The sequence below is a fragment of the Stegostoma tigrinum genome, chromosome 2, assembly GCF_030684315.1.
Source record: "Stegostoma tigrinum isolate sSteTig4 chromosome 2, sSteTig4.hap1, whole genome shotgun sequence".
Taxonomy (NCBI): Eukaryota; Metazoa; Chordata; class Chondrichthyes; order Orectolobiformes; family Stegostomatidae; genus Stegostoma; species Stegostoma tigrinum.
The window spans coordinates 123,421,177-123,440,986 of NC_081355.1; the positions used below are offsets into that span (position 1 = coordinate 123,421,177).

The following is a 19,810-nucleotide window of genomic DNA, read 5'->3' on the forward strand; positions in this document are numbered from 1 at the left end:
TCATCCTGCCAAGCTAATTTATGAAAAACCGAAAGAACTGCAGGTGCTGAAGTTCAGAAATAAAAACAGAAATTGCTGGAAAATCTCAAAAGATCTGGCAGCATCTGTGGAGAGAAATCAGAATTAATATTTCCGGTCCAGTTCAGGTTCTCTTGAAGAGTCACTGGACCCGAAACATTAACTCTGATTTCTTCAATAATGTCTTTTAACTTTATCAGCAGAAAAATTGGATGGCTTAGTTAAGTGAATGGAGTGTTTTGACCAGTGCTCAAATAACAGCTCAAAGGAATCACAGTAAAATAAATGTAAAAGCATGTTACAAAATGGAGCCGTTTAGTTCTGATAATTTTTTAAACTGATGGAATTCCTAGGATGTATTAAAATATATAAATATTACAGTAAAGATTTTTGAGTAGTGTTGAGCTTGCTAATCTTTTTATGCTGCTCAGGGAAGACATTCAGCCAAAGCGCAAATGGTAAGTGTGACTTGTATTAACTTGATGTAATTTACTTTGAATTTAAAGAGAAACAATCCCCCATCTCTTATAGAGGAAGAAAGGTGGACTATAAGCTTCTTCTGAATGTTCTACAGTTCAGTTAGGTAACAGCTGCTGTTTGCCTCCATTCCATTTGCTTCCCTTCTAGTCTACTTCACTTGAGACCGTTACCCAACCCAAGTTTATCAGCCTCAATCTTGTAAACTTTAATTGGCCCAGCATTCACAGCCTTTATTACAGATTTCTACTTTATTCTTGTAAATGACTGTTACCCAGTTTCACTCCTAGATATTCTTGTTCTAATACTGTACCTTCTTGTCCTACATTTTTCTACAAGAAGTAGATTATCTGTATCTACCCTATGGAAATTCTTTTATCAATTTGAACTAGAATTAGCGTGATTTAGATAAGAACCTTGATTTTCTTAACTCGAGATACGAACCAAGTTTTTGCAACCTGTTGTTATTGTTTAACTCTTTATGCTTCAGTATTATTCTGGTGATTTTTGTGCTTGTGTTCAAGGCCAGTCTATCTTTCAGAGATTTAGTGATGAATTTAGTAAGCCTTGCTGAAGGGCATCTAGCCAGTCTTCATTGATTTGTGCATAAGAGACCCCAAATTCCTTTGTTCCACTCCAGCTCTTAGCCTCGCAACAACTATGATTACTTTTCAACCTCTCCACCACCAACCATTGAACCCTGTCTGGTGTAATCTTCTGCATTGAATCAGTTTATATGCCTTTGTAACTTTGTTTACCTTGGAGAAACAATGGCCTACTGGTATTATCGCTAGACTATTAGTTCACAGACCCAGGCAACCTTCTGGAGATCTGCATTCAAATACCACCATGGCAGTTGGTGGAATTTGAATTTAATAAAAATCTGGAATTAAGAGAAAAACGAACATCAAACATTGTTGTTTGTTAGAAAAACATATGTGTCCTTTAGGGAAGGACTCTGTCATCCTTTCCTGGTCTGGCATGAATGTGACTTCAGACCCACAGCAATATGGTTGCCTTTTAATTCATCTAATTGCCTTGGGCAATTAGAGAAGGGCAATCTAAGGGCAATAAATGCTGGCCCAGCCAGCAATGCCCATCCAGCGACACCCACATCCCATGAATGAAAAGTAATAATAAAAAATGTCTGATATAATGGCAACTGCAGATGCTGGAGAATCCGAGATACAAAGTGTGGAGCTGGCTGAACACAACAGACCAAGCAGCATCTTAGGAGCACAAAAGCTGACATTTTGGGCCTAGACGCTTAACCGTTTCCCCATCCCCCTTTTCTGATGAAGGGTCTAGGCCCGAAACATCAGTTTTTGTGCTCCTAAGATGCTGTTTGCCCTGCTGTGTTCATCCAGCTCCACACTTTGTTATCTTTAATAAAAAATGTCTGCTCGGCTCTTCAAATTTGATAGTTTGTAAACTAAAACATAAAAGTCTCCCAGTCCTTCCACCTAGTCAGTAATTTATGAATAATACATAATATAGTAAAATAATGAGACCAGTACACATGTCCTATTTCACTAATCGCAGAAGCCCTTTTTATCATTTCTCTCCTACGACCTGTCTATTTGTCAGTTTGTGACACAAGGTTACTTGCAGTTTCACGCACTTATAATTTTGCTAGTACCCCCTTGTGACAAACCTTTATCGAATGCTGGATGTGAGTTTGCTCGCTGAGCTGGAAGGTTAGTTTTCAGACGTTTCGTCACCATTCTGGGTAACATCATCAGTGAGCCTCCAACGAAGCGTCTGAAAACTAACCTTCCAGCTCAGCGAGCAAACTCACATCCAGAACCTCAACCTGAGCTACAAATCTTCTCAAAACTCGCATTATCAAATGCTTCTGGAAATCCAAATAAACAACATTCTTATTGACATATTTATTAACTATTTTCGTGGCCTCCTCAGAGATCCAATTAAAGTTGTCCGACACGTGTTAACCATCTCATTCATGCCAGTCCGTTTGTATTTGTCTATATATTGCCCCTCTGAGCTGAATTTTGAAGGTGGGAAAGCAAGCGCTTTGACCGTAAGACCATAAGACATAGGAGTGAAAGGAAGGCCATTCGGCCCATCAAGTCCACTCCCCCATTTAAATCATGGCTGATGGGCATTTCAGCTCCACTTCCCTGCATGCTCCCTGTAGCCCTTGATTCCTTCTAAGATCAATAATATTATTCCCATAATATTATGTCTTCAGCCATTAGTAGCATGCCTTGTACCCATCCATCTGTGCACATCCTGTTGCAACTTTGTGTGCAAGGGGAAGGCGTTGAGTGGATTGTCTGCTCAATTTTTTGGGCATTTTAAGAAGGCAATTTAATGATTTGATTATTTAGTCAGGTTCGATGGCTGGTATGAAAGCCTGTTTCCAGTATGCACTTGAAAGCAGTGATAAATGAAAGGGTTTGTGGTATGTCTTTCCTAGGTCCTCATTATGAATGGAGGCCCCTGTCCCCACATGTTTCCCACCTCACACCAATTGAGGGTCTGCCATCTTGGCCAAGCACAACACCAAGTGTTAACTAATTTTAATTTGTTACTTATCACTGAATCCAGCTTGACCTGATTGCTTCTTGGTTTGAAAATATTGTTCTGAGGAATAACACTTAATGCTTTTTACTATTTCATTGTTTAAACAATTTTTGCTGCTCCACAATCCTACTATAAGTGACAGTTAAAATCTCCCATTAGAACTGGATGTTTTTGTTGCATGCTTCTCTGACTTCTGTATTTACACACAATCCATTCAATATCAAGAGTTTGCAAACAGCTTTTATCAGTAACTCGCATCCTTTGCTGTTCCTTCACTGCCTGTTTGCCAGAACTAGAATCCTTGCTTCCTACTGCAGCAATTAAGTCTGATATCAGAATTGGTATTCTCTCTTTGCCAATTTTCTTTTCTCTTTTAAAGACAATTGAGCTAGAAAATTTCCCTTCTTTCTTTTCTACATTTGGAAAGCAGCCCTGGTAGTGAAATTCTCTCAATGTGTTTCCCTTTTGATGTTGTGAAACTTAGAACTCATGGTACCACATCCTTTTTATTTCTATATATAAGTTAACTGTCAACTTTTTTATGCATTACATCATTTTGTCAGAGAGACTTGGGTACATCTGTTTCCTGCCATCAATTTGTTTGAAGACAGAGTGTTTTATGATCTGTGAAAAAATGTTTGGTAAAGTATTTGTGCAGAAGAAAACTTGATTTGCCGTGCCAGTAATTAAATTCTATAATTTTATGTAGCAGCTGTTTTTCAAAGCTGTAGCATCTCTGACTAGAAATATTTAAAATATGAGTGAGTTGGCAATTGTCTATCAGAGCATGCAGAAAAAAGCAAAATTTGTGCTGTAGGTATAAGGGAAGTTATTATTCTTTACCCGCCATTTGGTTTTTAACTTACTGTTATCTCTCCCTATGGCCTCGCGACCCAGATACAAAGTGATGATAATTTTCCTAACAACTTGTGTGTTTACTGGGCTCTTGATGAAATGATTAATGTTCTCTTTTATGAGGAGTGGTTGCTATTGTTTGCTTGACTTTTTATTTTATTCCTGTAATAATTTTTTTTTCAAAAGAACAAGAGTTCTGTTCATTGGTAGTGTTATGGACCAGACAAAAACCTCTGCAGATGTATTATGGAGAAAGACCCTCCCTTTTATCTTAAAGGCAAATCTAAGATACCATGTTCGAGATATAATTGGATTGGCTACACTACTCAGCTTTAAGCAATACACAGTTTATTCCTATTCCCACTTGAAATACAAGCAAAAGAAAGAAGAATTGAAATAACTTAACTTTATTGAAAAACTTGATGGAATAATAAATTATTTAACTACTAAACCATTCCAATATAGTAATATCCCATTAAAACACCATTGGCAAAAGCAAAGTCAGTAAAACAGATTGTCTCACATGTGAGAGATAAATGGAACTGCAGATGCTGGAGAATCTGAGATAACAAAGTGTGGAGCTGGATGAACACAGAGGGCCAAGCAGCATCTTAGCAGCACAAAGGCTGGCGTTTCGGGCCTAGGCCTGAAACATCAGTTTTTGTGCTGCTAAGATGCTGCTTCGCCTGCTGTGTTCATCCAGCTCCACACTTTGTTGTCTTGCATATGATTCTGGCATCAGGAAAAAAAAAGTTTTTAACTGCAACAGAGTGAAAGATGTAGCGGCTTCCACAATCAGCTTTAAAAACCTCCATAACTGCTGAAAGCTAAACTAAAATCTCTGGTTCACTGGGAGCCTGACTCCACCCATTCACGTAGCTTCTATTGTTCCAACTTCACACAAAAAAAACCCAAGATCTCTCAACCTGTTTACTTTATCGTCTTGGGGGGAAACAGCTCGCCACCTAAAGAAAGAACAGGACTAAATACACCTCTAAAAGCCATAGTATTGTCACAGTATTTATTTTATGGTTATAAGTCTTTAATAATAATCCTTTATTGGTAGCATTTAATGGAAGAGTTAAGGGCCTGAACAGCCAGCTGGAAACATGGCATTGTTTCTTTTAGGATGGGCTGGCCCATCTGTCAAAAGCCATCAGCCAATCCGTGTAAATGTAGTGAGCAGTATCGTTGCTGAGAAGGTAGTGGCTGCGGCTGGTAGGATACCCTTCAGGAATGTAGTATTACACTTGGGTCCCAGGCCACAGATGAATGATGTGGGGTGGAAGGGGTGAGTGGGGCTGGGGTCCTGCTGATGGTGATTGCTGCTGTTGGAAAGGGCCACTGTCCAATTCTTGATGTTGGCTCCCTTAATCCTTTGAGCAAGAGAAACCCCAGCCACATATCTCAGGCACCCCGAAGAAAACTCCACACAGGGTTTCATTGTTCTGTTCGTTGCATGGATAGCCCACTTCATGGAAGGCTTGCCCCTAGGTTAATACCAATGTTGCTGAGATGAGGCCCTTAGTGGGTCTTAATTGTACATTTAGAGTCTTCACTTAGCAGCAAGGTTGGGAAAACAATCCTTGTGCCTTCCTGTCATGTCCCTGATCAGAATGGAAGCAAGAAGCCTGCTACCTACTCTCAACTGCCACCCTTCTGTCTTGTTTAATGCCTTCTCCACGAAACTCAGCACATGAGTGCGTGAAATTCTGCTCAAGGTTTTTATGTGGCCCTTTAAATATTTACTTTTTGGTGAGATTTAAATAGTCTTGAGACAATGCAGATGCTTCCTTAGCCAACTCAACCTTTGCAAAGATATGATGTACATTCTGTATTGTTGAAGAAAAGAATCATTTTGTTGAAGCTCACCAGGACCTTTCAGAAAGCCTTGAAATGCCTAATACTAATTCAAGGGAAAAACCAACATTTCTAATGCCCGAGTTGAAAGTGCTGATTGGTTGTTTAGTAAACTTGTGATTGGCCATTCATTATAACTTTGCTTCTTAACTTGAATTAACATTCCTGTGAAAGATCCTGATGAATGCAAAACCAAAAGCTTTGGCAAAATAACTTTTTCAGCAATACTGTATTTCAGCACTACCAAATGACTACATTTTCTGATCTGCCCATGGTGATAAGGGGCAGTTGAAAGATGAGCATTTTACACCTTTTATCGTGGCCGTCCCTCAATCTGATTGACCCCTAGAATCGATAAAATTGCTGCGTGGTGTACTATATGTGTTTGTGTAAAAGTAGATTTCTTTCAGACCAGACTTTTAGTCAAAGGATAGGGAGTCGGGTTGTACATTTTGAGGGATTCAAAATTTGTACTTTTAATTTGCTCCAATTCTAGTACTATCATCTCAATACCATCTGTTGGTGGCAATGCATCAGCTGATTGCAAATGTGCCAAGTTGTGACTGTTTCTGCCATCCTCGCACCCAAAACTAATCAAATAGTAGCCAGTCTCTAAATTTCTTCTCCAATTATATTTTGCGCTGTCTAGTGGCTGCACAATTAATTATCTACTGTACAAACACAATGACTTTAAGTTTGAACAAAATAAAAACCAAAAGAACTGTGGATGCTGTAAATCAGGAACAAAAACAAGCTCCTGGAAAAACTCAGCAGGTCTGGCAGCATCTGTGAATGAATAAACAGAGCTAACGTTTCAGGTCTGTTGACCCTTTCACAGAACTGATGGTAACTGGGAAAACATCAGTTTATATAACATCGGTTTTGCCAGCCATCATCAGTTCTGAGGAAGGGTCACCAGACCTGAAATGTTAACTCTGCTTTCTCCTCCATAGATGCTGCCAGACTTGCTGAGCTTTTCGAGCAACTTTGTTTTCGTTCCCGACTTTAAGTTTGAGCTGGGCTCTGTAACTGCTGTTTTGCTTCGTGCCATAATACCAGAAAATGCGGACTTGGCGAGAGTGTATTTTCATTACACCCTGAGGTCAAGGAATGAACAGAGGTGAATTTATTTAATATAAACGATTGGTAGCTAGGTGCATTATATCAGGAAATTTATCAATGCCCATAGAAACAGATTATTTATCATAGTGATAATGGGAACTGCAGATGCTGGAGAATCCAAGATAATAAAATGTGAGGCTGGATGAACACAGCAGGCCCAGCAGCATCTCAGGAGTACAAAAGTTGATGTTTCGGGCCTAGACCCTTCTTCAGAGAGGGGGATGGGGTGAGGGTTCTGGAATAAATAGGGAGAGAGGGGGAGGCGGACCGAAGATGGAGAGAAAAGAAGATAGGTGGAGAGGAGAGTATAGGTGGGGAGGTAGGGAGGGGATAGGTCAGTCCAGGGAAGACGGACAGGTCAAGGAGGTTAGTAGGTAGGAGATGGAGGTGCGGCTTGGGGTGGGAGGAAGGGATGGCTGAGAGGAAGAACAGGTTAGGGAGGCAGAGACAGTCTGGACTGGTTTTGAGATGCAGTGGGTGGAGGGGAAGAGCTGGGCTGGTTGTGTGATGCGTTGGGGGAAGGGGAGATTTTGAAGCTGGTGAAGTCCACATTGATACCTTTGGGCTGCAGGGTTCCCAAGCGGAATATGAGTTGCTGTTCCTGCAACCTTCGGGTGGCATCATTGTGGCACTGCAGGAGGCCCATGTTGGACATGTCATCTAAAGAATGGGAGGGGGAGTGGAAATGGTTTGCGACTGGGAGGTGCAGTTGTTTATTGCGAACTGAGCGGAGGTGTTCTGCAAAGCGGTCCCCAAGCCTCCGCTTGGTTTCCCCAATGTAGAGGAAGCCACACCGGGTACAATGGATACAGTATACCACATTGGCAGATATGCAGGTGAACCTCTGCTTAATATGGAAAATCATCTTGGGGGCCTGGGATAGGGGTGAGGGAGGAGGTGTGGGGGCAAGTGTAGCATTTCCTGCGGTTGCAGGGGAAGGTGCCAGGTGTGGTGGGGTTGGAGGGCAGTGTGGAGCGAACAAGGGAGTCACGGAGAGAGTGGTCTCTCCGGAAGGCAGACAAGGGTGGGGATGGAAAAATGCCTTGAGCGGTGGGGGTCGAATTGTAGATGGCGGAAGTGTCGGAGGATGATGCGTTGTATCCGGAGGTTGGTGGGGTGGTGTGTGAGAATGAGGGGGATCCTCTTTGGGCGTTTGTGGCGGGGGTGGGGTGTGAGGGATGTGTTGCGGGAAATGCGGGAGTCGCGGTCAAGGGCGTTCTCGACCACTGTGGGGGGAAAGTTGCGGTCCTTGAAGAACTTGGACATCTGGCATGTGCGGGAGTGGAATGCCTCATCGTGGGAACAGATGCGGCGGAGGCGGAGGAATTGGGAATAGGCGATGGAATTTTTGCAGGAGGGTGTGTGGGAGGAGGTGTATTCTCGGTAGCTGTGGGAGTCGGTGGGCTTGAAATGGACATCAGTTACAAGCTGGTTGCCTGAGATGGAGACTGAGAGGTCCAGGAAGGTGAGGGATGTGCTGGAGATGGCCCAGGTGAACTGAAGGTTGGGGTGGAAGGTGTTGAAGTGGATGAACTGCTCGAGCTCCTCTGGGGAGCAAGAGGCGGCGCCGATACAGTCATCAGTGTAACGGAGGAAGAGGTGGGGTTTGGGACCTACGTAGGTGCAGAAGAGGGACTTTTGTCCCGCAGGCCCGACCAGTCCGCCTCCACCAATACCCTCATCAGCCTAGCCGAACTCATCCTCACTCTCAACAACTTCTCTTTCGATTCCTCCCACTTCCTACAGACAAAGGGGGTGGCCATGGGCCCCAGCTATGCCTGCCTCTTTGTAGGTTACGTTGAACAGGCCCCAAACCCCATCTGCTCCCACAATGAGGCATTCCACGCCCGCACATCCCAGATGTCCAAGTTCTACAAGGACCGCAACTTTCCCCCCACAGTGGTCGAGAACGCCCTTGACCGCGTCTCCCGCATTTCCCGCAACACATCCCTCACACCCCACCCCTGCCACAACCGCCCAAAGGGGATGCCCCTTGATCTCTCACACCAGCCCACCAACCTCCGGATACAACGCATAATCCTCCGACACTTCCGCCATCTACAATCCGGCCCCACCACTCAAGGCATTTTTCCATCCCCACCCTTGACTGCCTTCTGGAGAGACCACTCTCTCCGTGACTCCCTTGTTCGCTCCACACTGCCCTCCAACCCCACCACACCCGGCACCTTCCCCTGCAATCGCAGGAAATGCTACACTTGCCACCACACCACCTCCCTCACCCCTATCCCAGGCCCCAAATGACTTCCCATATTAAGCAGAGGTTCACCTGCACATCTGCCAATGTGGTATACTGTATCCATTGTACCCGGTGTGGCTTCCTGTACATTGGGGAAACCAAGCGGAGGCTTGGGGACCGCTTTGCAGAACACCTCCGCTCGGTTTGCAATAAACAACTGCACCTCCCAGTCGCAAACCATTTCCACTCCCCCTCCCATTCTTTAGATGACATGTCCATCATGGGCGTCCTGCAGTGCCACACTGATGCCACCCGAAGGTTGCAGGAACAGCACCTCATATTCCGCTTGGGAACCCTGCAGCCCAAAGGTATCAATGTGGACTTCATCAGCTTCAAAATCTCCCCTTCCCTCACCGCATCCCTAAACCAGCCCAGTTCATCCCCTCCCCCCACTACATCCCAAAACCAGTCCAGCCTGTCTCTGCCTCCCTAACCTGTTCTTCCATTCACCCATCCCTTCCTTCCACCCCAAGCCGCACCTCCATTTCCTACCTACTAACCTCATCCCACGTCCTTGACCTGCCCATCTTCCCTGGACTGATCTATCCCCTCCCTACCTCCCCACCTCTCCTCTCCTCTCCACCTATCTTCTTTTCTCTTCATCTTCGGGCCGCCTCCCCCTCTCTCCCTATTTATTCCAGAGCCCTCACCCCATCCCCCTCTCTGAAGAAGGGTCTAGGCCCAAAACGTCAGCTTTTGTGCTCCTGAGATGCTGCTTGGCCTGCTGTGTTCATCTAGCCTCACATTTTATTATTTATCATAGTGTTGGTTGGTTCAGAGAGCAGGATTGCTCAAAACTGTTTCTGCCCTGACAACAGTGTTGGTAGTGTCTATTGTTTTGCTAGCATCCGTCCTGTGATGGAAATTCATAATTCATGATATTTCTCATTTTAAATAGCTACAAAAGACATGACGTGGAACTTGGGATCCAAGGCGATTGCGATGCTGATAATTTAGGAGCACTGGTAATATACTACAGCATAAAGAAAGTATAATTACCAATAATAACTCCTTTTATTTGACGTAGCTTTTATACCAGGAAATATGAAACAAAAACACGTTGTTTCATTGTCCTTCAAAAAAAACTAGGTTCAAGGACTTTAGCTCTGAATATTACCATAAATCTTGTTGCATACCTATTGACCCATTTGAGATTTTAGTATCAATGTGTGGAACTATTCCTGTTCAGAGCAGGAGATGATCATCAAAGGCCCAAGCACAGTCTTCAGAAAACTGTTATGCCTATGGCAGATTGCAGGCAGGTAATTAGAAATACTGATATTTGGACACTCCAAGTTCCAAGAGACTCCTACTGAAAAACAATAGTTTGAGAGTGAAGCTTGCAGTTTCTGGGCTGCCTCCATTATTCTGACTCCTGGATGTATAAAACAAAGTATCGGTGCAGAAAGTGTTGCTAGGCAATTAAGGCAATAAACCCCATCAGTCCCAGTAATTTATGGCAATAAGCCCCATCTCTTATCACCTTGAAACCTTTGCTTGGCTGTTTGTTCAAAGTCATTTGATTTCTAGTGAGCAACAAGCAGAGGACACATTAAATTGTTGGCTTAATTTCCTAGATATCACCTTTTTCAATCCACTGACTGTCTGATTTGTTGAAATATACCAGTTTTTCTAGTTAGTGTTTGAATATAGATATTTTCCACCAGTTTATAATCAGTAAATTTCACAGGATAATGGATGAATTTTCAACAAAATGTGCAACACAGTTAGGGCATGGGTAACCGAAGAATTGATTAGTTTTGGGTCAAAATCGAGATCCCAGAATTTTTTAAAACATCCGTCAGTTTGACAATTTTTCAGAATGTTATGGAGTCTTCTGTTTTGAATGGTTTAGCATGCTGTGAATTGTCCCAGATGATTGGAAAATTGCTGTTGTAACCCCCTTGTTTAAGAAAGGATCAAGACAAAAGATGGAAAATTATAGGCCGATTAGCCTAACCTTGGTTGTTGGTAAAATTCTAGAATCCATCGTTATGGATGAGATTTCTAAATTCTTGGAAGTGCAGGGTCAGGTTAGAACAAGTCAGCATGGATTCAGTAAGGGGAGGTCATGCCTGACAAACCTGTTAGAATTCTGTGAAGAGGTAACAAGTAGGTCAGACCAGGGAAACCCAGTGAATGTTATCTATCTAGACTTCCAAAAGGCCTTTTGATAAGGTGCCTCACGGGATGCTGCTGAGTAAGGCGAGGGCCCATGGTGTTTAAGGTGAGCTACTGGTTTGGATTGAGGATTGGCTGTCTGACAGAAGGCAGAGAGTTGGGATAAAAGGCTCTTTTTTGGAATGGCAGCCGGTGACAAGTGGTGTCCCGCAGGGTTCACTTTATATATTAATGATCTGGATGAAGGGACTGGGTGCATTCTGGCGAAGTTTGCCGATTTATACAAAGATAGGTGGACAGGCAGGTAGTACTGACGAGGGGGGTGGTGGGGAGGCTGCAGAAAGATTTAGACAGTTTAGGAGAGTGGTCCAGGAAATGGCTGATGAAATTCAACATGAGCAAATGCGAGGTTTTGCACTTCGGTAAAAAAGAGTACAGGCATGGACTATTTTCTAAATGGTGAGAAAATCTGTAAAGCAGAAATACAAAGGGATCTGGGAGTGTTGGTCCAGGATTCTCTAAAAGTTAACTTGCAGGTAGAGTCTGTGATTAAGAAAGCGAATGTAATGTTGTCGTTTATCTCAAGAGGGTTGGAATATAAAAGAAGCGATGTGCTTTTGAGGCTTTATAAGGCTCTAGTTAGGCCCCATTTAGGATACTGTGTCCAATTTTGGACCCCACACCTCAGGAAAGATTTGCTGGCATTGGAATGTGTCCAGTGGAGATTCACACGGATGATCCCTAGAATGGTAGGTTTAACGTACGATGAACAGCTATGGATAAATTCTTGATCTCACAAGGAATCAAGGGCAATGGGGGAAGGCATTTGATAAGGTTCCCCATGGTGGGCTCATTCAGAAGGTCAGGAGGAATGGGAGACGGGAACTTAGCTGCCTGGATACAGAATTGGCTGGCCAACAGAAGACAGCGAGTGGTAGTAGAAGGAAAATATTCTGCCTGGAAGTCAGTGGTGAGTGGTGTTCCACAGGGCTCTGTCCTTGGGCCTCTACTGTTTGTAATTTTTATTAATGACTTGGATGAGGGGATTGAAGGATGGGTCAGCAAGTTTGCAGACGACACAAAGGTTGGAGGTGTCGTTCACAGTATAGAGGGCTGTCGTAGGCTGCAGCGGGACATTGACAGGATGCAGAGATGTGCTGAGAGGTGGCAGATGGAGTTCAACCTGGATAAATGCGAGGTGATGCATTTTGGAAGGTCGAATTTGAAAGCTGAGTACAGGATTAAGGATAGGATTCTTGGCAGTGTGGAGGAACAGAGGGATCTTGGTGTGCAGCTACATAGATCCCTTAAAATGGCCACCCAAGTGGACAGGGTTGTTAAGAAAGTATATGGTGTTTTGGCTTTCATTAACAGGGGGATTGAGTTTAAGAGTCATGAGATCTTGTTGCAGCTCCATAAAACTTTGGTTAGACCGCACTTGGAATACTGCGTCCAGTTCTGGTCGCCCTATTTTAGGAAAGATGTGGATGCTTTGGAGAGGGTTCAGAGGAGGTTTACCAGAATGCTGCCTGGACTGGAGGGCTTATCTTATGAAGAGAGGTTGACTGAGCTCGGACCCTTTTCATTGGAGAAAAGGAGGAGGAGAGGGGGACCTAATTGAGGTATACAAGATAATGAGAGGCATAGATAGAGTTGATAGCCAGAGACTATTTCCCAGGGTAGAAATGGCTAGCACGAGAGGTCATAGTTTTAAGCTGGTTGGAGGAAAGTATAGAGGGGATGTCAGAGGCGGGTTCTTTACACAGAGAGTTGTGAAAGCATGGAATGCGTTGCCAGCAGCAGTTGTGGAAGCAAGGTCATTGGGGACATTTAAGAGACTGCTGGACATGCTTATGGTCACAGAAATTTGGGGTGCATACATGAGGATCAATGGTCGGCACAATATCGTGGGCTGAAGGGCCTGTTCTGTGCTGTACTGTTCTATGTTCTATGAATCAAGGGCAATGGGGAGAGTGCAGGGAAGTTGAGTTGAAATGCCCATCAGCCATGATTAAATGGCGGAGTGGACTCGATGGGCCAGATGGCCTTACTTCAGCTCCTATGCCTTATGGTCTTATTCATTTGCCTGTAGCAATTGATAAGTTTACTTTAAATACTGTGAGGTAAATGAGAGAGTATTTTCCAGTAGTGTTGGCACTAGTTAGGGTGGCACGGTGGCTCAGTGGTTAGCACTGCTGCCTCACAGCACCAGGGACCCACGTTCGATTTCCATCCTCGGATGACTGTCTGTGTGGAGTTTGCACATTCTCCCTGTGTCTGCATGAGCTTCCTCTGGGTGCACCGGTTTCCTCCCACAGTCCAAAGATGTGCAGGCTAGGTGGATTGGCCATGCTAAATTGCCTGTAGTGTTCAGGGAAGTGTAGATTAGGTGGATGGGTCTGGATGGAATGCTCTGAGGATTGGTGTGGACTTGTTGGGCCAAAGGGCCTGTGTCCACACTATAGGGATTCTATGAATCTATGAAACTGTCTTTTATAATGTCATGACTGCTCCCTCTGGAGGAAATTTGGTTATCTCTCTGACGTTTTAGGAAGGGATTTATGAAAACATGTTATGTCCCAGATCCTATGATGGTCAAATTGCTGTTTCTGAAGCATGGATTGAAATTGTGGTAGTAACTCTGACAGGCCCATCATAGCAGGCTTCAAAAGAATTACTTGGGGAAACTAAATATCAAAAATTTCTCTCTGCTTGGAACCCTCCGAGAGCATCTATTTAAATGGGAAGATTCCGCTGGATTAAGGTAAACAGTTAGGAAATTATTAATGTTTAGTCAAACTCACAGGAGCAGCTATTAAGCTGCAATGCCAACTTACCTCCCACTTCCCAACTATATGTTCCCCAGAAGCCAACTTTATACACATTCTGGCCCCAGATCACTGCACCCCTGCAATCAGACCGTGACACTCGGACCCCCAACACACCCCTACCCTCCATGCCCAGGATGCAACATCCATGCCCTACCACCAGACCTGACAGTCCTCTCCCCAGATAACAAAGTGTGGAGCTGGATGAACACAGCGGGCCAAGCAGCATCTTAGGAGTACAAAAGCTGACGTTTCGGGGTACCTGCATCGGCCCAAGCTATACCTGCCTCTTTGTAGGATACATTGGAACAATCCCTCTTCCGCACCTACACTGGCCCTCAACCCCACCTCTTCCTCAGTTACATTGATGACTGTATCGGCGACGCCTCGTGCTCTCAAGAGGAGCTCGAACAGTTCATCCACTTTGTCAACACCTTCCACCCCAACCTCAAGTTCACCTGGATCATCCCTCACCATCCTGGACCTCTCCGTCTCCATCTCAGGCAAACACCTAGAAACCGATATCCATTTCAAGCCCACCGACTCCTACAGCGACCTAGAATACACCACCTCCCACCCACCTTCCTGCAAAAATGCCATCCCCTATTCCCAATTCCTTTGCCTGTGCTGCATCTGCTCCCAGGATGAGGCATTTCACTCCCGTACATCCCAGCTGTCCTCGTTCTTCGAGGACCACAATTTCCCTCCCATGGTGGTCGAGAATGCCCTCGACAGTGTCTCCCGCATTTCCCGCAACTCATCCCTCACACTCCATCCCCGCAATAACCACCAAAAGAGAATCCCCCTCACGCTCACATACCACTCCGCCAACCTCTGGATCCAATGCATCATCCTCCGACACTTCTGCCATCCGCAATCCGACCCCACCACCAAAGACATTTTTCCCTCCCCACCCTTGTCTGCCTTCCGGAAGGACCACTCTCTCCGTAACTCCCTTGGCTGTTCCACACTCCCCTCCAACCCCACCACACCTGGCACTTGCCCCTGCAACCGCAGGAAGTGCGACACCTGCCCTGACACCACCTCCCTCACCCCCATCCCAGGCCCCAAGTAGACTTTCCACATCAAGCAGATGCTTACCTGCACATCTGCCAATGTGGTATACTGCATCCGCTGTTCCCATTGTGGCCTCCTCTACATTGGGGAAACCAAACGGAGTCTTGGGGACCGCTTTGCAGAATGCCTACACTCAGTTCGCAATAATCATCTCCCCCTCCCATTCCTTAGGCGACATGTCCACCCTGGGCCTCCTCCAGTGCCACAACGATGCCATCTGACGGTTGCAGGAACAGCAACTCATATTCCGCTTGGAAACCCTGCAGCCCAATGCTATCAATGTAGATTTAACAAGCTTCAAAATCTCCCCTCCCCCCACTGCATCCCAAAACCAGCTCAGCTCGCCCCTGCCTCCCTAACCTGTTCTTCCTCTCACCTATCCCCTCCTCCCACCTCAAGCCGCACTCCATTTCCTACTTACTAGTGTCATCCCACCCCCTTGACCTATCTGTCTTCCCCGGACTGACCTATCCCCTCCCTACCTCCCCACCTGCACTCACCTCTTCTGGCTCCATCCCCGCCCCTTTAACTTGTCTGTCTCCTTTCCACCTGTCTTCTCCTCTATCCATGTTTGATCCGCCTCCCCCTCTCTCCCTACTTATTTCAGAACCCTTATCCCTCCCCCTTTTCTGATGAAGGGTCTAGGCTCGAAACGTCAGCTTTTGTGCTCCTAAGATGCCTCTTGGCCTGCTGTGTTCATCGCGGATTCTGCAGCACCTGCAGTTCCCATTATCTCTGATATAGTCCTCTCCCCAGCCCCACTTCACCTGCTGCCAGAACCAACCTAGCCACCACTTCTGATCCACATCAAACTGCACCCCTTCTCCAATTTGATCCCCATATTCTCCCTTCAATCCCACCCCTCACTTCAGACCCAGCTATGCCTACTTCCATTCTGTACCACCCTCCGCTAAACTGATCCCACTTCACCCAACACCCCTGCCCTCTCACCAGATCTGAGTTCCCCCAGATTTGATATGAACCCCCATCCTCTGCCATTTGGTAAGATAGTCAGATGGAAACCATAAAACCATTGAAAAATTAAGCACAGAAAAGTCATTTGGTCTATCATTTCTGAATCAGCTGAATAAACCAACTGGCCATTTGAATTCCCCTTGCCAGCACCTAGCCCATAGCCTTAGTTACAGTGATTTCATTGTGGATCCAGATTCCTTCTGAATGAGTTAACTACATTGGGCTACAAATATTGGTTGTCTTAGATCTTAACTCTACTTTCCAGCTTGATCCCCACATACCTTATTTCCCCTAAAGTCAAAGACATTTTACTGTTCGAGTTAAAAATGTTAATCATTTATGATTGCATTGTGCATTCCAATTTGATATTTATTCAGTTACTGTGAAACTGACAGGAAAACTATGAATTTTTAACTCTTGCAAACTTTCAAGTTTGCAATATTTTTGTCTCACAAAGCTTTTGTTGTGCCGAACATGAATTTTGCTTGCAGTTTATTTTAATACAGATCAGATGGGACCTTTCTGCTCGAGTAAACTCTTCATAACTTCAGCTTTTTGTGGAATTATTGATGTGAAGAAGTAGCAGTAATCTGGTGCGGCAGTCTGCTTTTAACTGGCTTTTACTGTTGAAACAAATGCATTTTTTTTTTAAAAAGTCTTCATTAATTGAAAAAATATTGACATGTTCCTGTGGGTTTTCCTGTAGAAGAAAAAGTATTGAAACTGAAGGGCATAACCCAGAAACCTGCAGATGTGAAATTAGAAGATCTGAAACCAAGACTCTTACTCTCCCAAGATATTGCTCGGGAGATAGAAAGTCCTTGTGCTGTCAGTGATACTGAAGATCCTAAATCAGTAGTGAATGCAGAGGATCTGGAGGAGGAAAAGAAAGCAAAAGTTCAAGCCATACAGCAACTAGATATCAACGGTGAAATTGGTATGATTTGCAATAATTATGGTCTCGAGAACATTCTGAAACTCTGGTTTAAAAGGTTCCAAGGAACAATGTCAATAATCACAACTTTTATTCATTTCATTAGCCACGCATTTGTCTTGTAGTTTGGCCTTTACCCTAGTTTATCATGAAACTGACAGAAAATATTATGCTTTTGATCTCCATTGTGTTTGCATAAAATGTGTTGGCTCTTACAACTAATAACTGTAAAATGTGGTGATTGATCTATTTTGGAATAACAGAAGAATCACAGAATCGCTTTATGATTTTCTGGTGCTTTAGTTTTCCATGTACAGTACAATCTCAATTATGAAATTGCTGAATTTCTGTGAAATTCCAAGATAAATCTATAATTTTTATCTTCAGCTTTTAAGAAATGCAAAGTTCTTAGACGTGCTGCTAAACAAGGTTCAAACTAAAGGCAGTTCTTCACTTAACCTACACATACGGTTAGAGCTAATATGTACCTGTTCCACATTGTATGTTGAATTTCTCAACATACAGAATGCACATGATGATCCCATGATTTAGATCCCAGATTGAGATATGATTTGTTAGATCACATGCTGCTTTCTCTTTTATATCAGAGAGAATGGGAACTGCAGATGCTGGAGAATCCAAGATAACAAAGTGTGGAGCTGGATGAACACAGCCTAATCCTCTATCCATTTTCGATCCGCCTGCCCCTCTCTCCCTATTTATTTCAGAACCCTGTCCCCATCCCCCTTTTCTGATGAAGGGTCTAGGCTCGAAACGTCAGCTTTTACGCTCCTAAGATGCTGCTTGGCCAGCTGTGTTCATCCAGCTCCACGCTTTGTTATCTCGGATTCTCTAGCATCTGCAGTTCCCATTCTCTCAGATACAATTGTAACGTCACTGTGAAGCCTCTTCCAGGGATGCTTAACCTGAAGAAGTTACCCTCCTCCCTCCGGACAAACCTCAGGAGATCTCTCTCCCACTGCAACTCTCTTGTCCCACCTCAAGCTGCACCTCCACTTCCTACCTACTAACTTCATTCCACCTCCTTGACCTGTCCGTCTTCCCTGGACTGACCTATCCCCTCCGTCCCCACCTATACTCTCCTCTCCACCTATCTTCTCCTCTATCCATCTTCGGTCCGCCTCCCCCCTCTCCCTATTTATTTCAGAACCCTCTCCCCATCCCCCTTTTCTGATGAAGGGTCTAGGCCGGAAACGTCAGCTTTTGTGCTCCTGAGATGCTGCTTGGCTTGCTGTGTTCATCCAGCTCCACACTTTGTCATCTCTGCTTTTTCTTTTGTTTGGCTAATTAACCTAATGGTTAGTCTTCGAAACAAATTGATGCAGGGTACAGATTTTCTCTGCTAATACAACTCATGTTTATTACACAAAATAATCTGTATATAGTAGCAGTTAAAATAATCTTTAATCTTTTATCAGAAAAAAACCACAGCAAAACAAAGTTGCAACCTGTTTTCTGATGGTATCACAGAGATGCCAGTCCTGAGAAACCACACCCTAACTCTTTACATCTCTGCATGACTAACTCGTTACAGTTTCTTTGCCACAGACTGTGGAGACAAATCAGTGAACTTTTCACACATAAGAGAGCCTAAAGTTTTTCAGTTCTGATAATCTGCAGATTTCCAATGAAGCAGTCCATGTTTGTTAAGCTTTACAAACTAAGCTATTCGGCTGAAGTATCTGGGCCCCTGAAATGCCCTCTAGTTGAGAAACTAGGCTTATTTCTGAATTGAACTCTGGTATTTTCTAAACAAAAAAAAACTGAAAAAACTGCAGATGCTGGGAATCAGAATCAAAAACACGAAATTGCTAGAAAACCTGAGCTCTGCCTACCCCACTTTCTCCCCACAGATATGGGCAGACCTGCTGAGTTTTTTAGCAATTTCTGTCTGCGTTTATGGTATTTTCTAAACTGAATTTTAGAAAAGTCTTTATTGCTAGAATCTTTTGAACTGTAAACATTACCTTAAATGTTTACCCTACCTCTCATAAATCGAATAGTATGAAACATTAAATCTGTAGAGGCCTGCAGTCACCTGCCTACTGACAAGTGCTGGGTTTAAACACTTAAGACCGTAAGACATAGGAGTGGAAGTAAAGCCATCCGGCCCATTGAGTCCAATCCGCCATTTAATCATGGCTGATGGGCATTTCAACTCCACTCCCCTGCACTCTCCCCGTAGCCCTTGATTCCTTGTGAGATCAAGAATTTATCGATCGCTGACTTGCAGACATTTCATGTCGCAGCCTCTTCTGCACTCCGTGGCAATGAATTCCACAGGCCTATCACTCTCTGGCTGAAGAAATGTCTCCTCATTTCCATTTTAAATTTACCCCCTCTAATTCTAACGCTGTGCCCACGGGTCCTAGTCTCCCCGCCTAACGGAAACAACTTCCTAGCGTCCACTCCTTCTAAACCATAAATTATCTTGTAAGTTTCTATTGGATCTCCCCTCAACCTTCTAAACTCCAATGAACACAATCCTAGGATCCATAGCCGTTCAACATACGTTAAACCTACCATTCCAGGGATCACCCGTGTGAATTTCCGCTGGACACGCTCCAGCGCCAGTATGTCCTTCCTGAGGTGTGGGGCCCAAAATTGGACACAGTATTCTAAATTGGGCCTAACTAGAGCTTTATAAAGTCTCAGAAGCACACCACTGCTTTTATATTCCAACCCTCTTGAGATAAACGACAACATTACATTCGCTTT

General features: G+C 44.2%; 1 protein-coding gene across 6 annotated transcripts in view; it reads left to right on the forward strand.

The window, feature by feature from the left end:
• The window catches only part of acbd5a (acyl-CoA binding domain containing 5a), an 89,250-nt gene that overhangs the window by 55,633 nt on the left and 13,807 nt on the right, over positions 1–19,810 (forward strand). For 5 of the 6 annotated variants that reach the window (XM_048554500.2, XM_048554523.2, XM_048554508.2 and 2 more), the window contains one exon: positions 16,844–17,074. The exons of the other annotated variant lie outside the window; for it this stretch is intronic. In XM_048554500.2, the coding sequence (XP_048410457.1) occupies positions 16,844–17,074 (231 nt within the window). The remainder of the gene's footprint in view (positions 1–16,843; positions 17,075–19,810) is intronic. 6 annotated transcript variants of the gene reach the window in all.